Below are 19,605 nucleotides of genomic sequence, written 5' to 3'. Positions count from 1 at the left end.
GACGTCTCCGACCTCATGCTCGCTGTTGCTAAACAGCTCCTTGACGGCCTTTGAAGTCCCTTTGCGAAGGGCTGATTGGTCAATGCTGGCAGCAGGTCCGCCTCCTTCTGGGTACTCGTCGGCATGTGATTGGTGGAGCCATAACTCCCCGAGGAACGGGGCGGGGTCCCGAGTCTGCAGCAGCCAGCGGATTCTGGGACAGAGAGAAGCGACCAGAATCACAGCCGGGGAGCCTGGGCCGAGCCCAACCGAACCGGCTTGGGAGAGCCCGTCTCTGCAGGGTGCATGGAAGTCGACCGCCAGGTCCCGGAATTGTAAGCAGCCAGGCGGCGCACCGCTTGACAAAGCGTCCCCGGATCTTCAATCCCAAGTAGCAAAAGGTAACAGAAAAGGCTCCGTTCTGCTGTGATCGATCAGGACAGCCTCCGGCCAGCGCTGGTGATCAGCTCTCCCTGACGGCCCTGGCCAGTCCGGCGGTAGGAATGTGCCTGGGGGGCCGAGTGTCCAGCGTGCTTGAGGCGGAGCGGTGTCGGGAGAGAGGGGGCTCTGTCCGCCCTCTGACCCGGCCCGGCCCGGAGAACACCGAACGCTCCGGTCCGCTGCCCCAGGCTGCACCCTGAGGAATAATCCGGCCTTAATCCCAGCCCCTCGGGACGAGCCGGGCGAGGTGACGCTGTTTCCGTTTCTCGGGTTCCGGAATGTTTTGGGGTGCAGCAAATCGGCGCACGAGCGTTCCCGCTTGCCGGTGTCCTGACCCCGCAGCGGGGCAGGTCGAGGGGCAGGTCAAGGGGCAGGAGGCGAGGGGCAGGTGGTGGCTGCGTGACAGGACCGCGCTCGCAGGCAGCAGTGAGCTCGGCTCTGTCCTGATTCTGCCCGGTGCGCGCAGCTGGGGGAGTCCGAGGGTCGGACTGGGCTTGCTGGACGGGCTCCCGCTCCCCAGAACCGGACCAGAGCGCGTCTCGCTCAGCACAGCCCGCGGCGAGTCCCCCAGCAGTGGGGGTTGACGGGGGCAATGAGGCAGTTGTGTGCACCCCAACACCAGAGGCCTGAGAAGAGAGGGGGTGCCCCGCTGTACCCCAGTCTGTACTGCGGGTGAGTGGGCAGGCAGGGGTCTTGAGTTCAGGGGCCCATGTGGGAACCCGGATGATGTCACTGACCAGAGTTCAGGCAACAGAGCCCACGTGCTGCAGCGCCCCCCTGTGGTCACCCGTGCGCTGCGGTCAGCGAGAGCCACTGTGCTCTGCCAGCCCGTCAGGCCTGAGATCGGCGGGCCCTTAGTGTAACCCGGTTCTGCACAGGCGTGTGCCTCAGGGCTCAGCTGAGGTCAGGGGCGCCTCGGAAGGTCAACCCAGTGGGCTTGTTCAGAACCAGCAGCGAGACACAAACCAGAGCAAACGAGTGGAACCTACAGGGTAGTGCTTTTAAAACACAGAACAGGGGACACTTCTTTACACAAAGAGTAGTGGGAGTGTGGAACAAGATGCCCTGATTTCTGTCAGTACACAGCTAGATGAGGTACTGGGATCAGTGAGCTGCTATCTAACAGGCCAGGTGGGCTGACCAGCTCCTCTCATCTGTGATCTGTCTTCTGTTCTGTTTTTTTAAAGCACTTACAGGTTTTGCAAAGCAGAAAAACTTGGCTGTGTGAAGCTTTCTAATTTTCTGTTTCATTGTGCCTGATGTGTGAGGTCGCTCTGCTGCCTCTGACCACCTCTCTCTCTCCCTGCCCCCAGTGCCTACCGCCCGTGATGTCATCACCTGTGGTGCCCTGCCTCCTGTGTGTGGCGCTGTGCTCTCTGCTGCCCCCTCTGGCCAGCGCCTCTGCTGTACCGTGTGACACCTGTCGCCAGCTCACCGCCAGCTTCCTGCGGGTAAAGGACTGACTTCCTCTGCGTGTCTCTGTCTCTCTCCCTGTCCCTCTCTCCCTGTCCCTCTCTCCCTCTCCCTGTCCCTGCCTTTGTCCCTGTCTCTCTTCCTGTCCCTCTCTCCCTCTCCCTGTCCCTGCCTTTGTCCCTGTCTCTCTTCCTGTCCCTCTCTCCCTCTCCCTGTCCCTGCCTTTGTCCCTGTCTCTCTTCCTGTCCCTCTCTCCCTGTCCCGGTCCCTGCCTATTTCCCTGTCTCTCTTCCTGTCCCTCTCTCCCTCTCCCGGTCCCTACCTGTGTCCCTGTCTCTCTCTCCCTCTCCCAGTCCCTCTCCGTGTCCCTGCCTGTGTCCCTGTCTCTCTTACTGTGAAACTGTTCTGTCTCGTCACCCACAGATCTTCTGTTTCAGGGGAACTTCATGCTCCAGCAGCTCAGTATTCACTCCAGGTTTGTGACAGAGTTAGTGAAGTAGTTGCCTGTCCTCTCCCACACCTCCAGTCTGTCTTGGGACGCTCCTCCGCGGTCAGGAACTGCACTTGACCAGCAGCCACAGGAGACGGATGGATTCGATCCACTGCCACCCACGGGCAGTGTCCACTCCTGTTTCCCGCAGGCTGACCGGTCCAGTGTGCGCCTGCCTGATGGCCCCAGTGCCTCTGGGTCCATCAGCGGGACGAAACACCTCGTTGGTCTGGGAGTGGACAGAGGAAGCTGTCTAGGGGTCAGTCCAGGTGCTCAGCTCAGACTGCCCCTCGGCTTCCAGTCAGCATCGCTGTTCCTTTTCCAGACACAGATTCACCACAGAGCCTCACTGTTTCAAACGCTGGAAGCTCGTTAGAGACTTGTATTTTTTTCCTTTTTAATGAATGGTTTCTTCTTCATAAAAATTATTTTTATATTAATGTTAAGCGATAAACATCGGACTGCTTTTCGTTATCCGTAAGTAGTCTTACCCGCTTCATGGCCTTTCACATTTCAAGCTGCTGTCTGTTTTTGAGTAGACTCCCAGTCTGCTTTGTTCAGAAGCTCACAGTGGCCCTTTGTTCTGTGGAGAAGAGTTCATGCAGCGGACTGTCCTGCTGTCGAACACAAGAGCAGAGACCTGTCCTGCTGTCGAACACGAGAGCAGAGACCTGTCCTGCTGTCGAACACGAGAGCAGAGACCTGTCCTGCTGTCGAACACAAGAGCAGAGACCTGTCCCCCAGACATTTTACTCTGTTCTTTTTTTATACTTTTTATTTTTTATGTGATTTGTGTTCTCTTTCTTAGACATGCTCCTCACTGTTCTCTCAGCTTACAAGGTGTTTGTCTGTAGGTGGGACTTTCAGAACTGTTTACTGGTTCACCTTCTGCATCCCATATTCCAGTTCATGTAAGGGTTGAGTCTACTTCCATGTCTTTATGGTGGACGGTGACCTCTGACCTCTGTGTTCCAGGGGCTGGAGCGGACAGCCAATAAGAATTTTGGAGGCGGGAACACAGCGTGGGAGGAGGAGAAACTGGCCAAATACACCCACAGGTGGGAGGAGCCAATTTCTGTTGTTATTAACCCAGTTCCCCTTCAGCCTGGTATATTTACAGAGAGCCAGTCAGGGAGCAGAAGAGCTGTTTGCTGCTGTTTGAGAGACAGGATCTGTGTGTGAGAGACTCGGAGAGACAGGGAGACAGGGTCTGTGTGTGAGAGACTCAGAGAGACAGGGAGACAGGGTCTGTGTGTGAAAGACAGGGTCTGTGTGAGAGACTCATAGAGACAGGGAGACAGGGTCTGTGTGTGAAAGACAGGGTCTGTGTGAGAGACTCAGAGGGACAGGGAGACAGGGTCTGTGTGTGAGACTCTGTGTGTGTGTAAGAGGGTTAAGGTGTATGCACTGGTTACTGTTGTGATGGGTGTTTGTCCAAAAGATACTTTTGTGTGCTTTTTTTAAAGCTCTGAGTGTCCTCCTGTGTCCACCCCTCTCTCCTCAGTGAGACCAGGCTGCTGGAGATCGTGGAGTCTGTGTGTGAGAGCTCTGATTTCCAGTGCAACCGGCTGCTGGAGCAGATTGAGGACCAGGTGGAGACGTGGTGGTTCCACAGGTTATCATTGATTCATTACTGGTTACTGATTGTTGTGCCTTCATGTGCAGGTCCCTCCGTCTCCATCGTCTCTGCATCAGTCTTTCCTCTGACCTCTCCCCTCCTCTGTCCCTCTGTCTGCTCCTCCCGTCTGTGTCCACTGTCTGTCTGTCCCTCTGTCTGCTCTTCCTGTCTGTGTCCACCGCCTGTCTGTCCCTTTGTCTGCTCTTCCTGTCTGTGTCCACTGCCTGTCCGTCCCTCTCTATGCTCTTCCTGTCTGTGTCCACTGTCTGTCTGTCCCTCTGTCCGCTCTTCCTGTCTGTGTCCACTGTCTGTCTGTCCCTCTGTCTTTCACCCCGCTGCGCTGTCTCTGTACAGACAGCAGGAGGCGCCGGACCTGTTTGAGTGGCTGTGCATCGAGGAGCTGAAGCTGTGCTGTCCCCCAGAGACCTTCGGTCCTGAGTGCACAGGTATTCCCATGACAGCACCCCCAGATTGACTGCACCCCGATATACGACTGACAGTGTGATAGCAGCACCAAGAGACACCCCGATACACGACTGACAGTGTGATAGCAGCACCAAGAGACACCCCGATACACGACTGACAGTGTGATAGCAGCACCAAGAGACACCCCGATACACGACTGTCAGTGTGATAGCAGTACCAAGAGACACCCCGATACACGACTGTCAGTGTGATAGGAGTACCAAGAGACACCCCGATACACGACTGACAGTGTGATAGCAGCACCAAGAGACACCCCGATACACGACTGTCAGTGTGATAGCAGCACCAAGAGACACCCCGATACACGACTGACAGTGTGATAGCAGTACCAAGAGACACCCCGATACACGACTGTCAGTGTGATAGCAGCACCAAGAGACACCCCGATACACGACTGTCAGTGTGATAGCAGCACCAAGAGACACCCCGATACACGACTGTCAGTGTGATAGCAGCACCAAGAGACACCCCGATACACGACTGTCAGTGTGATAGCAGTACCAAGAGACACCCCGATACACGACTGACAGTGTGATAGCAGCACCAAGAGACACCCCGATACACGACTGACAGTGTGATAGCAGCACCAAGAGACACCCCGATACACGACTGACAGTGTGATAGCAGTGCCAAGAGACACCCCGATACACGACTGACAGTGTGATAGCAGTACCAAGAGACACCCCGATACACGACTGTCAGTGTGATAGCAGCGCCAAGAGACACCCCGATACACGACTGTCAGTGTGATAGCAGCGCCAAGAGACACCCCGATACACGACTGTCAGTGTGATAGCAGCGCCAAGAGACACCCCGATACACGACTGTCAGTGTGATAGCAGCGCCAAGAGACACCCCGATACACGACTGACAGTGTGATAGCAGCGCCAAGAGACACCCCGATACACGACTGACAGTGTGATAGCAGCGCCAAGAGACACCCCCATACACGACTGTCAGTGTGATAGGAGTACCAAGAGACACCCCGATACACGACTGTCAGTGTGATAGCAGTACCAAGAGACACCCCGATACACGACTGTCAGTGTGATAGCAGCACCAAGAGACACCCCGATACACGACTGACAGTGTGATAGCAGTACCAAGAGACACCCCGATACACGACTGACAGTGTGATAGCAGCACCAAGAGACACCCCGATACACGACTGACAGTGTGATAGCAGCACCAAGAGACACCCCGATACACGACTGTCAGTGTGATAGCAGTGCCAAGAGACACCCCGATACACGACTGACAGTGTGATAGCAGTACCAAGAGACACCCCGATACACGACTGACAGTGTGATAGCAGTACCAAGAGACACCCCGATACACGACTGACAGTGTGATAGCAGTACCAAGAGACACCCCGATACACGACTGTCAGTGTGATAGCAGCACCAAGAGACACCCCGATACACGACTGTCAGTGTGATAGCAGCACCAAGAGACACCCCGATACACGACTGTCAGTGTGATAGCAGCACCAAGAGACACCCCGATACACGACTGTCAGTGTGATAGCAGTGCCAAGAGACACCCCGATACACGACTGACAGTGTGATAGCAGTACCAAGAGACACCCCGATACACGACTGACAGTGTGATAGCAGTACCAAGAGACACCCCGATACACGACTGTCAGTGTGATAGGAGTACCAAGAGACACCCCGATACACGACTGTCAGTGTGATAGCAGCACCAAGAGACACCCCGATACACGACTGACAGTGTGATAGCAGCACCAAGAGACACCCCGATACACGACTGTCAGTGTGATAGCAGCACCAAGAGACACCCCGATACACGACTGTCAGTGTGATAGCAGCACCAAGAGACACCCCGATACACGACTGTCAGTGTGATAGCAGCACCAAGAGACACCCCGATACACGACTGTCAGTGTGATAGCAGCACCAAGAGACACCCCGATACACGACTGTCAGTGTGATAGCAGCGCCAAGAGACACCCCCATACACGACTGACAGTGTGATAGCAGCGCCAAGAGACACCCCGATACACGACTGTCAGTGTGATAGCAGCGCCAAGAGACACCCCGATACACGACTGTCAGTGTGATAGCAGCGCCAAGAGACACCCCGATACACGACTGTCAGTGTGATAGCAGCGCCAAGAGACACCCCGATACACGACTGTCAGTGTGATAGCAGCGCCAAGAGACACCCCGATACACGACTGTCAGTGTGATAGCAGCACCAAGAGACACCCCGATACACGACTGTCAGTGTGATAGCAGCGCCAAGAGACACCCCGATACACGACTGTCAGTGTGATAGCAGCGCCAAGAGACACCCCGATACACGACTGACAGTGTGATAGCAGCGCCAAGAGACACCCCGATACACGACTGTCAGTGTGATAGCAGCGCCAAGAGACACCCCGATACACGACTGTCAGTGTGATAGGAGTACCAAGAGACACCCCGATACACGACTGTCAGTGTGATAGCAGTACCAAGAGACACCCCGATACACGACTGACAGTGTGATAGCAGTACCAAGAGACACCCCGATACACGACTGTCAGTGTGATAGCAGCGCCAAGAGACACCCCGATACACGACTGACAGTGTGATAGCAGTACCAAGAGACACCCCGATACACGACTGTCAGTGTGATAGCAGCGCCAAGAGACACCCCGATACACGACTGTCAGTGTGATAGGAGTACCAAGAGACACCCCGATACACGACTGACAGTGTGATAGCAGCACCAAGAGACACCCCGATACACGACTGTCAGTGTGATAGCAGTACCAAGAGACACCCCGATACACGACTGTCAGTGTGATAGCAGCACCAAGAGACACCCCGATACACGACTGTCAGTGTGATAGCAGCGCCAAGAGACACCCCGATACACGACTGTCAGTGTGATAGCAGCGCCAAGAGACACCCCGATACACGACTGTCAGTGTGATAGCAGCGCCAAGAGACACCCCGATACACGACTGTCAGTGTGATAGCAGCGCCAAGAGACACCCCGATACACGACTGTCAGTGTGATAGGAGTACCAAGAGACACCCCGATACACGACTGACAGTGTGATAGCAGTACCAAGAGACACCCCGATACACGACTGACAGTGTGATAGCAGTACCAAGAGACACCCCGATACACGACTGTCAGTGTGATAGCAGCGCCAAGAGACACCCCGATACACGACTGACAGTGTGATAGCAGCGCCAAGAGACACCCCGATACACGACTGACAGTGTGATAGCAGCGCCAAGAGACACCCCGATACACGACTGTCAGTGTGATAGCAGCGCCAAGAGACACCCCGATACACGACTGTCAGTGTGATAGCAGCGCCAAGAGACACCCCGATACACGACTGTCAGTGTGATAGCAGCGCCAAGAGACACCCCGATACACGACTGTCAGTGTGATAGCAGTACCAAGAGACACCCCGATACACGACTGACAGTGTGATAGCAGTACCAAGAGACACCCCGATACACGACTGTCAGTGTGATAGCAGCGCCAAGAGACACCCCGATACACGACTGACAGTGTGATAGCAGCGCCAAGAGACACCCCGATACACGACTGACAGTGTGATAGCAGCACCAAGAGACACCCCCATACGTGACACATATCCTTGCAGAAAGCTGACTCAGCTGAGGCTGGTGTACTGACTGGTTCTGTCGCTCTGTGGTCCAGCTTGCCCGGGAACCCCAGGGGCCGTGTGTGGGGGTCTGGGTCGTTGCCAGGGTGAGGGCACGCGCACGGGCAGCGGGGAGTGTGTGTGCGACCCGGGGTACGCCGGTCATCTCTGCCAGGACTGCGCTGACGGGTACTACCGCCACACACCAGCCAATCAGAGTCAGTCTGTGTGCACAGGTAACACTGAGCTCCTCCCTGCTGGGGATCCGTGACTGTCTGTCCGTCTGCGTCTGTCTGTCTGTCTGTCTGTCTGTCTGTCTGTCTGTCTGTCTGTCTGTCTGTCTGTCTGTCTGTCTGTCTGTCCGTCTGCGTCTGTGCCAGCGTGTCTGTCTATCTGTCTGTCTGTCTGCGCCAGCGTGTCTCTGTCCGTCTGTCTGTCTGCGTCTGTGCCAGCGTGTGTCTCTGTCTGTCTGCGTCTTTGCCAGCGTGTCTCTGTCTGTCTGTCTGCCTGCGTCTGTGCCAGCGTGTGTCTGTCTGTCTGCGTCTTTGCCAGCGTGTCTCTGTCTGTCTGTCTGCCTGCGTCTGTGCCAGCGTGTGTCTCTGTCTGTCTGCGTCTTTGCCAGCGTGTCTCTGTCTGTCTGTCTGTCTGTCTGCGTCTTTGCCAGCGTGTCTCTGTCTGTCTGTCTGTCTGCGTCTTTGCCAGCGTGTCTCTGTCTGTCTGTCTGCCTGCGTCTGTGCCAGCGTGTGTCTCTGTCTGCCTGCGTCTTTGCCAGCGTGTCTCTGTCTGTCTGCCTGCGTCTGTGTCAGCGTGTCTCTGTCTGTCCGTCTGCATCTGTGCCAGCGTGTCTCTCTGTCTGCCTGCGTCTTTGCCAGCGTGTCTCTGTCTGTCTGCCTGCGTCTGTGCCAGCGTGTCTCTGTCTGTCCGTCTGCATCTGTGCCAGCGTGTCTCTCTGTCTGCCTGCGTCTTTGCCAGCGTGTCTCTGTCTGTCTGCCTGCGTCTGTGTCAGCGTGTCTCTGTCTGTCCGTCTGCATCTGTGCCAGCGTGTCTCTCTGTCTGCCTGCGTCTTTGCCAGTGTGTCTCTGTCTGTCTGCCTGCGTCTGTGCCAGCGTGTCTCTGTCTGTCCGTCTGCATCTGTGCCAGCGTGTCTCTCTGTCTGTCTGCGTCTTTGCCAGCGTGTCTCTGTCTGTCTGCCTGCGTCTGTGCCAGCGTGTCTCTGTCTGTCCGTCTGTCTCTGTGCCTGCGTGTCTGTCTGTCCGTCTGCGTCTGTGCCAGCGTGTCTCTGTCTGTCCGTCTGCGTCTGTGCCAGCGTGTCTCTGTCTGTCTGCGTCTGTGCCTGCGTGTCTCTGTCTGTCTGCGTGTGTGTTTCTGTGTCTCTGTCTGCGTGTCTGTGTCTGAGTGTTGTCTGCTGTCGGACTGCCTGTTTTGGAACGTGTGGTGTTACAGTCTGACTGTAACTCAAGGAGCTCCTGTATATTTGTCTTCAGAATCTCCATCCTTCTCCACCTGATGGTCAGTCAGTAAGTCAGTCTGTCTGTTATTTATGTCAGTGTGTTATCGGAGTCACCAGGGCTGCAGAGTGTTGCACTGGAAGGTTGAGGGTTCGAATCCCAGGTGAGACACTGCGGTTGTTTCCTTGAGGAAAGGGCTTCGCCTGACTTACTCCAGGTAGACACCCAGCAGTGTGAGTGTGCCCGATGCTGACAGCTGCCTGTCTGCCCCCAGCCTGCTATCGTTCCTGCAAGAGGTGCTCGGGCCCGGAGGACTTCAAGTGCCTGGAGTGCAAGGCGGGCTGGAGTTTCCACGACAACAAGTGTGTGGGTGAGTGCTCTCTGACCTCTGACCCAGGGAATCTTGATGGCTCGCGTTGCACCAGGACTTGGTAAGAGAGCAGAGCAGTAGTTGCATGTGGGTCTGCTGATGACTGCTGAGCACTGCCTGCTCTGGGCTGTGTGTTACAGCCGGAAGACAGCTCCTAAAGCCGGAAAGGGCTGTTTATGAGATCAGCTGATGTAACGTGTCTGGTTTTGTAGGAATTGCTGTGTGTAGTGCTGGGCGTGTTGGGGCGTCACCCCCCCCTCTCTGCTGGGCGTGTTGGGGCGTCACCCCCCCCCCCTCTCTGCTGGGCGTGTTGGGGTGTCACCCTCCCCCTCTCTGCTAGGCATGTTGGGGTGTCTCCCCCCCCTCTGCTGGGGATGTTGGGGTGTCACCTCCCCTTCTCTGCTGGGGATGTTGGGGTGTCACCCTCCCCCTCTCTGCTGGGCGTGTTGGGGTGTCACCCTCCCCCTCTCTGCTGGGCGTGTTGGGGTGTCACCCTCCCCCTCTCTGCTGGGCATGTTGGGGTGTCACCCTCCCCCTCTCTGCTGGGCGTGTTGGGGTGTCACCCTCCCCCTCTCTGCTGGGCATGTTGGGGCGTCACCCTCCCCCTCTCTGCTGGGGATGTTGGGGCATCACTCCCCCCTCTCTCTGCTGGTAATGTTGGGGTGTCACCCTCCCCCTCTCTGCTGGGGATGTTGGGGCATCACTCCCCCCTCTCTCTGCTGGTAATGTTGGGGTGTCACTCCCCCCCCTCTCTGCTGGGGATGTTGGGGCGTCACCCCCCCTCTCTCTGCTGGGCGTGTTGGGGCGTCACTCCCCTCTCTCTCTGCTGGGGATGTTGGGGCATCACTCCCCCCTCTCTCTGCTGGGGATGTTGGGGCGTCACTCCCCCCTCTCTCTGCTGGGCGTGTTGGGGTGTCACCCCCCTCTCTGCTGTGTTCCAGATATCGATGAGTGTGGCACAGAAATGGGCCGCTGTCCCTCCAACACCTACTGCTTCAACACTGACGGCTCGTATGACTGCAGAGGTAGGCACTGGCTCGTCTCCAGCCCCAGCCCAGGGGCCCGCCTGCCCGTGTGACTGACCGCTCCTCTCCTGCGTCCCCAGGCTGCGACAAGGCGTGTGTGGGCTGCATGGGCGGCGGGCCGGGCCGCTGCAAGAAGTGTGCCAGGGGGTACCGGCTGGCTGGGGCCAAGTGCCTGGGTGAGTCCCTCTCCGGGTCCCTGCTGCTGCCTGCAGGAAAGAGCCCAAAAGACCATCATTCAGCCCATCTGGCCTGCTTGGAAGTTAGTGGATAATTGACCCGGGATCATCTCACCCAGCTGTTTCTTGAAAGGAACCTGGGTATCGGCGTCTGGGCAGCTTGTCCCACACTCCCACCACTCTCTGTGTAGAGAAGCGCCTGTTCTCAGATGTGAATGCACTTGCACTGTTCTGGCCCCAGGGGGCGCTGTTGTCTTCAGTCCCACTCCAGCTGCGTGCTGTCCCGGGCTTGTCTGGAGCTCGGTCCTCTGCTCCTGTCCGGACTGGCACAGGGCTGCAGTCCCGCCCACTCCCACAGCAGACTTCTGAGCCACAGCGACCCCTGTGAGCAGACACGGGGGACGCTCGACCTCTGACCTCTGACCCCTGGCGGAGCTGCAGCAGGTGTTCCCTCTTCCTGTGCGTGTCCTCATCCCTCTTTTTCCCAATTCCTGCCCTGCCATCCACTCAGACGTGGACGAGTGCGAGGAGTGGGGTGTGGTGGCGTGCCCCGGCCTTAACGAGGCGTGCGTTAACGAGGAGGGGTCCTTCCGCTGTGTGTGCGCCGACGGCTTCGTGCGCAAGGACACCATCTGTGTGGAGAGCCTGCCCCCCTGTGAGTGGCCCTGCGTTTCTGCAACTGCACACAACATACACCTGCACACAACACAGAGCTCACACTGCACTGCTACACAGCTGCACACAACACACAGGCTCACACTGCACTGCAACACAACTGCACACAACACACAGGCTCAACCTGCACTGCCACACAACTGCACACAACACACAGGCTCACACTGCACTCCTACACAACTGCACACAACACACAGGCTCACACTGCACTCCTACACAACTGCACACAACACACAGGCTCAACCTGCACTGCTACACAACTGCACACAACACACAGGCTCAACCTGCACTGCCACACAACTGCACACAACACACAGGCTCACACTGCACTCCTACACAACTGCACACAACACACAGCTCACACTGCACTGCTACACAACTGCACACTTGTCCCTGCCCCTCTCCTGCCCCTCTCCTGCCCCTCTCCTGCCCCCTGCCCCTGCTCTGTCTGACCCTCTCCCTCGCTCTCTCCTGCAGCGAGCTCGGACAAGGGGCTGTTTGAGGAGATGACCGATGACGAGGTGCTGGTGCTGCAGCAGATGTTTTTTGGGGTGGTCATCTGCGCTCTGGCCACGCTGGCCGCCAAGGGGGACATGGTCTTCACCGCCATCTTCATCGGGGGCGTGGCCGCCATGGCGGGCTACTGGCTCAGCGAGAAGGGGGACCGCCTGCTGGACGGGTTCCTGAAGGGGCGCTAGAGAGCAGGGTGGGCAGGAGGGGGTGGGGTTCAGGTCCTGTGCAGGTTTAAGGGTTCAGGAGGGAACAGGCCAGTCTCGGAGGGGGGAGGGGGGGTGAAGTGGGGAATTACAGATTTTGGGGTGGGGTGGGGGCTGTGCAGTAGAGCCAGTCAGCACTGATTCCGAACGAGTACATTTCAGGTCATTGACGTCTCTAAGCGTGTCGCAGTCAGGAGTTAGAGCGCCACCTCCTGGTGGCCACACAGCGTGACGTGAGGGGCGGCGGTTTGGTCACGGTGTGTATAGCGCCTTTCCGCCACGCTCCTGCCGCTCGGGGCAGGGACGGTGAAGACGCAGCGCCCCGCGGCTCTGGTTCCAGGAGGAAGGCGGCGGTCCTGTTCTCGGAGCAGCGGTCTGGGACCCAGCGGGGGGGGCGGTGCGCTGCACGAAGACCCCCGCGGGCTCAGGGCAGGGAGGCAGGGAGGAGCCTGGAGCCTGCACTCACACTGCGGGGGACTGGAGCTGCTTGTTTAATGAAAGAATTGTGAATGTGCTAAATAAATGTGTTACTTCAAGTAACTACACTACACTTGTTTTAGAGGAGAGTGACTAGTTCTGTGTGAGAGTAGCTCAGGGGAGAGGACAGTGGGCAGTTCTGTGAGAGAGAAGCTCAGGGGAGAGGACAGTGGGCAGTTCTGTGAGAGAGTAGCTCAGGGGAGAGGACAGTGGGCAGCTCTGTGAGAGAGTAGCTCAGGGGAGAGGACAGCGGGCAGTTCTGTGTGAGAGTAGCTCAGGGGAGAGGACAGCGGGCAGTTCTGTGAGAGAGAAGCTCAGGGGAGAGGACAGCGGGCAGTTCTGTGTGAGAGTAGCTCAGGGGAGAGGACAGCGGGCAGTTCTGTGAGAGAAGCTCAGGGGAGAGGACAGCAGGCAGTTCTGTGAGAGAGTAGCTCAGGGGAGAGGACAGCGGGCAGTTCTGTAAGAGAGTAGCTCAGGGGAGAGGACAGTGGGCAGTTCTGTGAGAGAAGCTCAGGGGAGAGGACAGCGGGCAGTTCTGTGAGAGAGTAGCTCAGGGGAGAGGACAGTGGGCAGTTCTGTGAGAGAGAAGCTCAGGGGAGAGGACAGTGGGCAGTTCTGTGAGAGAGAAGCTCAGGGGAGAGGACAGTGGGCAGTTCTGTGTGAGAGAGAAGCTCAGGGGAGAGGACAGCGGGCAGTTCTGTGAGAGAAGCTCAGGGGAGAGGACAGCGGGCAGTTCTGTGAGAGAAGCTCAGGGGAGAGGACAGTGGGCAGTTCTGTGAGAGAGTAGCTCAGGGGAGAGGACAGTACCATGGTTTACCCTGGTGAAAGCAGTGAAGGAGTAAGCTGGCAGTGGCCCTGTGGTGCTGCAAGAATGTGGCTCAAGCAGGGAGCTCAGGACAGGGCTGAGGCAGAGAAGGAAGCCGAGTCAGCGTGTATCCCCCCACAGCGGCACGTTCACGGGTCTCCCAGGTCGAAACCGGCTCTTTCAGGGACAGGACAGAGCCAGTCAGCATAACGCCTGCCTCTCCTTCTCTTCACCTCTCCCTCTTTCCTGGCCTCTCTGGGTGAGTGTCCTCGGCTTTCTCGCACGCCTGACCAAAACTGTCAAAGCAGATCAGTTCTGTAAACCTAAGATGTATCATAACTGTAGAATGAAAGAATTTTATATATATATTTATTTTAATTTTACAGTAAAATGATGAATATGTGAAAAAAATACTCAGTTTCTAAGTTCTGCTGAAAGCCCCTCGCTTTGATGACACAAAGCAGCTGTGCTTGCGTGCCTGTTAAACTTCCCATCTGAAACACTCTGGCACCAGAACCCAGGCCCGGTCTAGGCAGTAAGAAAGAAAACAGCCCAGGGTTCGAACTGAAGGAGGGGCAGAGAGAAACACATCCTGCCATTTTTTTGTATCTGTTGTTTCCTCTTCTGGTTCTGATCTTCCCTGGTCAGTTAAGAAGGGCCCCCTGTGGGGCCGGTGCCCTGGGTGTCCCCATGAGGGGAGGACAGGGCGGTCGCTGTGTCCCTGCCAGCTGCACTCTCGCGCCCGTGTGGACGTCTCATGTTTCCACACCACACTGCGCTGACGGGACCGAACGACCGGCGCTTCTCCAGGCCAGTGGTGGGCAGCCCTTGAGCCTCCTGACGGCTTCCCAGTGCCTGTGGCCCGCTGCTCACCCACAAGGGGACACGGATCTATGCCGCCCAGTCTCTTGCTCGTCCTGTGGCCAGGAGTGAGCTGAGCCCCCCCTCCCCTGCTGTCGGCTGCCCTCCACTGCTGGGAACCCACACTGTGGTCTATTGGAGGCGTCTGGAAAATCAGGATTTGCACTTCTTTACAAATATTTATTTAAAACGTCCTTTGAAGTTTCTGATGTTTTTTTAATTTTTATTTAAACAGGTCTTAATACATACAAACCAAATGAAGTAATAAAAACTTATGGAAACAAATCTTGGGTCCTTCAGTGTGTGAGGCTCACTTTCCCGGTCAGTGGTCAGTGCCGCAGGGCTGTTCCTCACCATGGGCGCAAGGAGATTCGCTGGAGTGTCCTGCTGGAGGGCATTTCGGCAAACATCCAGGCCGTCCTGTGCACATCTGTCATCACTGAACTGGGAGGCAGAACCCCTGCAGGGCTGCAGTGCAGAGAGTGTGTACCTCCAGTACCTGTTGGACTGGGCTGTGTTACTCTGGTGTCTGCTGGACTGGGTTGAGTTGCTTGGCTATCTATTAGGCTGGCCTGTGTTGCTCCAATAGATACCGGACTGGATTGTGTTGCTCTAGTGTCTACTGGACTTGGCTGTGTTGCTCCGGTATCTATTGGACTGGCATGTGTTGCTCTGTTATCTGTTGGACTGGGCTGTGTTGCCCTGGTATCTGTTGGACTGGGCTGTGTTGCCCTGGTGTCTGTTGGACTGGGCTGTGTTGCTCCTGTATCTACTGGACTGGGCTGTGTTGCTCCGGTATCTGTTGGACTGGGCTGTGTTGCTCTGATGTCTGTTAGACTGGCCTGTGTTGCTCTGGTATCTGTTGGACTGGGCTGTGTTGCTCTGGTGTCTGTTGGACTGGGCTGTGTTGCTCTGGTGTCTGTTAGACTGGCCTGTGTTGCTCTGGTGTCTGTTAGACTGGCCTGTGTTGCTCCGGTATCTGTTGGACTGGCCTGTGTTGCTCCGGTATCTATTGGACTGGCCTGTGTTGCTCCGGTATCTGTTAGACTGGGCTGTGTTGCTCCGGTGTCTGTTGGACTGGCCTGTGTTGCTCCGGTGTCTATTTGAGCGTGCCACTCCAGTTGATGGGGTTGTACTGCAGCAGCTCTCTGTCTCTCAGCACCTCCAGAGAACGGGACAGAGCGCGCTCCCTCCAGCCCTGCTCCATCATCTGGGGAGAGAGGGGGAGCAGGTCACTGGCCACACTGGCTCAGTATCACATGGAGAATATGATAACAGCGCACTCTCCACAGTCTGCCAGTCCGGTCCGGTCCACCGTCAACACACTGACAGTCCTGGAATTCACACAGTTCACTCTATACTATGTGATCTATTAATACAACGGTCATTACCAAGGGCTCCTGCCTCTCATATATTTCATTTGACTGTTTTCATTTTGTGTTTTCTCGATGGTGCGCTTGTGAACACGGTAGCATCTCGGGGTTACCCTCTTGTTCTCATCCCTGTAGTGGCTCAGTGCTCGGGCTCGGTTCTGGTTCTCCTGCGTCTCGCGGGTCAGGGCCAGGCGGTCCGCCTCACGCAGCGCCTCGAGCTCGCGCGTCTGGCTGGCCAGCAGCTGCCTCTGCCTCTCCCACTTCTCTAGCATCTGCCTCTGCAGCAGCTCGCGCACTTCCTGCCTGGGGAGAGCAGCCAATCGCCGCCCAGAGAGCCTGTGTGAGAGCCGGGCTTGGAAGGCAAACCAGCCAATCAGAGCACACTGGAGATCCACCAGCCACTCAGACCTGCGACTCCTGTGTCAGCCTAAACCGTCTCGCACACAGGAGTCAAAAACATTGACAGTCCAATCACTCGGGAAAAAGAAATGAGCCAGCTTTGTGTTTTTTTTTCCTCAAAATGTGAGATTTTCTCTGTCTTTACTAGCTGGTAAATGCCAATCAAAATTGGATCACTGATCGGGCAGTCAATCACAGCCAGGTAAGTGAGCAGGCAGCCAATCACAATTGGATCACTGATCGGGCAGCCAATCAGAATTGAATCACTAATCGGGCAGCCAATCACAGCCAGGTCAGTGATCGAGATGCCAATCACAATCGGATCACTGATCGGGCAGCCAATCACAGCCAGGTCACTGATTGAGCAGCCAATCACAATCGGATCACTGATCAGGCAGCCAATCACAATCGGATCACTGATCGAGCAGCCAATTAGAGCCTCGTCACTGATCGGTCAGCCAATCACAGCCAGGTCACTGATAAGGGAGACAATTAGAGCCAGGGCAGTAATCAGGCAGCCAATCACAATCAGATCACTGATCAAGCACCCAGTCCCAGTCAGGAAGTTGATCAGGCAGCCAATCGCAGTCAGGACACAGACCAGCCGACCAGAGTCCGCCCCAGCTCGAGGTGCGAGTGCTCACGCTGTACCTGTACTCCTCCTTGTCTGCGCGGCAGCCGTAGAACGGTCTCTGCCAAGCCTGGTGAAACCTGCGGAGACGGGGGGGGGACGTCAGAGTGGCTGCGGACAGTCACACCTGCAATTCCAGCACACCTGCAGCGCCCCCATGACTCACTGCATCTCCCACACCCCATAAAAACAACTTCGGGTTTGGTTCAGGACTCCAAGGTCATGACAGGGCCGGATTGTGGTGTCCGCAGGCCGGGTCACTCTCACTCCGACACGTGCAGAAAGAGGGGGAAACGCCGATCGAACGCCGTCGCCTGACATGACGCACTTCAAACTGGTCTCACGCTAAACCCCGTGATCGATGGGGCGAGTCGAGCGACCAGCACCTCCATTCTTCCAGCTTCTAGAGCAGCCGCCAGACAGCGCAGGATTATTGATCCGGAGCGCCGAGAGGCGATCGCAAGCCTGTTGTTTCAGCTCGGTTTTCACTGGTCACTGGTGTTTCCCTCCTGCGTGGGCCCCTGGCACGGTGCCGGCAGTGCCTCATGGGAGATCTCGGTCTGTGGGAACAGCTGCACCCCTGTCGCCCCTGTCGCCCCCTCTCACCTGAAGTACTCTTTCTGCTGCATCACCAGCACCCTCTGCTGGTTGTGGTGGTGCGCTGCCAGCGTCTCCAGGCTGACGGTGCGCCTCCTGCCCGAGGGGGGGTGCAGGGGGTTGATGCGGGTGGGGCACTGTCCGGGGGGGGGGGGAGAGCACAGGACCTCATTACCGGCAGGCGAACTGTCACCTGACTCCGCAGACTCCAGTCATTAAGGTCATTGAAAACACACTCCAGGCTTCTCCTCGCCACCTCCCTGCCTCTCCTCGCTGCCTCCCTCTCCCTGCCTCCCCGCCTCGCCACCTCCTTGTCTCACCACCTCCCTGTCTCCCCACCTCCCCGCCTCGCCACCTCCTTGTCTCACCACCTCCCTGTCTCCCTGTCTCACCACCTCCCTGTCTCCCCGCCTCGCTGCCTCGCTGCCTCGTGCCTCCGTGTCTCCCCGCCTCCCCGCCTCCCTGCCTCGCTGCCCTGCAGGTTGGGCTGCATTCCAGAGCAGCTCGCTGCCTCATCGGGCGTGAGGGAGGGCCGGAGAGTCGGAGGAGCCAGTGGGCAGTCAGCCCCTGCACCCCTGCACCCCGAGCCCACAGCTCACTGGCCTCAAGATCTCGTCCTGCTGCGTCTTGAAAGACACCAGGGTATCATGGTTTATCAATACTGCATGGTGGGGAAGCTTGTTCCACGCTCCCACCGCCCTATGTGTAAAGACCTGCCCCCCCCCGCCCCCCAGTCCTCTGGTTCTGCTTACTGGTCATTCAGAGCGGGACTTGGTACGTCCCCCGTTCAAGCCGGAAGAGACTCGGATCTCGGGAACAAACCGGCAGACAAACCCCGGAACCACCCGGCCCGTCCTGGACCCACCTGGCTCACGGACAGCGGGACGGCGGCCGGGCTCACGGCGGGCAGCGCCAGCGGGGTGACCAGGTACCTCCTCCGGGCGGGGGCCGCCGCTCGGGCCATCCCGGCGGACACCGGCGTGCTGGGCAGCGACACCCCAGCTGAGAGAGGGAGGGAGGGAGAGAGGGGCGGTTACCTTCACTGACCCCCCTGCTCGCCGGGTGGCAGAGTCGGGGTCCCCCGGTGCCGGGCGGTCAGACGGCGACCCGGCGGCGGCGATTCTTACGGAGTCGCATGTCCGGTTCCTCTGCTCTGCCCCTGCGGAGCAATCTGCGAAGATGCCGTCCTGCTGCGCACGGAACAGGAACGAGAGAGAGAGAATCGCTAGAAACTTTAAAAAAAAACAAAACAAAACAAAACTTTTTTGGAGATTTTAATCACGTCTGAAAGCCGAGCGCCCCGCTGCGGGTCCGAGCAGGCTGCCGCGTTTCGGACGCGGGCTCTGCCCTGGCCGGCGGGTTCGGGCGGGTGGTCAGTCGGCACGCGGAGAGCGGACTCACCTCGCGTCTGCGGCGGAGCTGGACAGCGGTCGCCTTGGCAACGGGGTCCCATTGTTGGGGCGCGTGCGTGGAGGAGGGGCGGGGCTGCGCCGGGACACACCCCCCCCCCCCCCGCTGTGCTCGGCTGTCCCGGGGGGAAAGAAAGAAAATAAAGGTACAGTGAAATAGACACTTGTCCAAACAGAGCGGGTTAATCGCTGTGGGAATAAAAGAATGACACCTCTATTGCTCTTGCGTCGACGCCCAGATACAAGAAGGTCAAATTCACTGCTTAGCTTTGCAGCAGTTCCGTGCTCACTCAATCTCAAGCTCTCAACTGCGGCTTTGGGAAAACGGTTTTGTTTTTTTCTTACACCTCGCAGTATGGCGAACGCCTTTTCTAACTGGCAGCAATATTACAGTACATATAGCATACAGTATAGTATATATAGTATAGCGCGTTGGCTCTGCTGTCCTCTGTTTTGTGAGATGACGGCGCTCACGGTCCAGGAATACCGGGCGGATGTCATCACGTCTGTGCGGCGCCTCCTCACGGCACGGGGATCTCCAGCTGCCCTGCGAGGAGGGGACAAGGGCGCCCCCTCTTGGTG

The 19,605-nt window shown here is 57.3% G+C and overlaps 2 protein-coding genes across 4 annotated transcripts; one reads left to right on the top strand and one right to left on the bottom strand.

The window, feature by feature from the left end:
* Positions 1-140: 140 nt before the first annotated feature.
* creld1b (CRELD disulfide isomerase 1b) lies at positions 141-14,899 on the top strand. Of its 2 annotated transcripts, XR_015939692.1 has the most exons (12): positions 141-380; positions 1,734-1,871; positions 3,299-3,381; positions 3,828-3,938; positions 4,296-4,387; positions 8,118-8,297; positions 9,784-9,879; positions 10,821-10,904; positions 10,985-11,080; positions 11,592-11,735; positions 12,233-13,407; positions 13,444-14,899. XR_015939692.1 is itself a non-coding variant. In XM_088637213.1 (11 exons), exons 2-11 carry the CDS (start codon positions 1,749-1,751, stop codon positions 12,451-12,453), a joined length of 1,230 nt encoding a protein of 409 aa, XP_088493339.1. In that variant the 5' UTR covers positions 141-380; positions 1,734-1,748; the 3' UTR covers positions 12,454-14,899. The 2 variants fall into 2 exon arrangements, 1 of the variants encoding a protein (XP_088493339.1); XM_088637213.1 differs by having other exon boundaries at positions 12,233-14,899.
* Positions 14,810-19,600, bottom strand: LOC148662255 (uncharacterized). 2 transcript variants are annotated; one of them, XM_088637214.1, is made up of 8 exons: positions 19,236-19,600; positions 19,016-19,139; positions 18,742-18,846; positions 18,480-18,616; positions 17,624-17,751; positions 17,038-17,097; positions 16,101-16,290; positions 14,810-15,824 (listed from the first exon to the last, which is right to left on the bottom strand). In XM_088637214.1, exons 2-8 carry the CDS (start codon positions 19,065-19,067, stop codon positions 15,714-15,716), a joined length of 783 nt encoding a protein of 260 aa, XP_088493340.1. In that variant the 5' UTR covers positions 19,068-19,139; positions 19,236-19,600; the 3' UTR covers positions 14,810-15,713. The 2 variants fall into 2 exon arrangements, with proteins under 2 accessions (XP_088493340.1, XP_088493341.1); XM_088637215.1 differs by having other exon boundaries at positions 18,742-18,804; positions 19,016-19,599.
* Positions 19,601-19,605: the final 5 nt, after the last annotated feature.

This window comes from Lepisosteus platostomus, chromosome 6 (assembly GCF_059453375.1).
Source record: "Lepisosteus platostomus isolate fLepPlt1 chromosome 6, fLepPlt1.hap1, whole genome shotgun sequence".
NCBI classification, from domain to species: domain Eukaryota; kingdom Metazoa; phylum Chordata; class Actinopteri; order Semionotiformes; family Lepisosteidae; genus Lepisosteus; species Lepisosteus platostomus.
The sequence above is the reverse complement of the archived record's forward strand: the minus strand, read 5'-3'. Positions and strand labels throughout refer to the sequence as shown.

What these genes read in the sequence shown, in the direction of transcription:
- creld1b (XM_088637213.1), top strand. Translation starts at nt 1,749, where the DNA reads ATGTCATCACCTGTGGTGCCCTGCCTCCTGTGTGTGGCGCTGTGCTCT. An exon ending in TCACCGCCAGCTTCCTGCGG is followed by an intron (nt 1,872 to 3,298) that starts GTAAAGGACTGA and finishes TCTGTGTTCCAG; the next exon opens with GGGCTGGAGCGGACAGCCAA. An exon ending in GAGTCAGTCTGTGTGCACAG is followed by an intron (nt 8,298 to 9,783) that starts GTAACACTGAGC and finishes GTCTGCCCCCAG; the next exon opens with CCTGCTATCGTTCCTGCAAG.
- LOC148662255 (XM_088637214.1), bottom strand. Translation starts at nt 19,067, where the DNA reads ATGGGACCCCGTTGCCAAGGCGACCGCTGTCCAGCTCCGCCGCAGACG. An exon ending in AGCTCCGCCGCAGACGCGAG is followed by an intron (nt 18,847 to 19,015) that starts GTGAGTCCGCTC and finishes TTTTTTTTAAAG; the next exon opens with TTTCTAGCGATTCTCTCTCT. An exon ending in TCCCGCTGTCCGTGAGCCAG is followed by an intron (nt 17,752 to 18,479) that starts GTGGGTCCAGGA and finishes CCCCCCGGACAG; the next exon opens with TGCCCCACCCGCATCAACCC.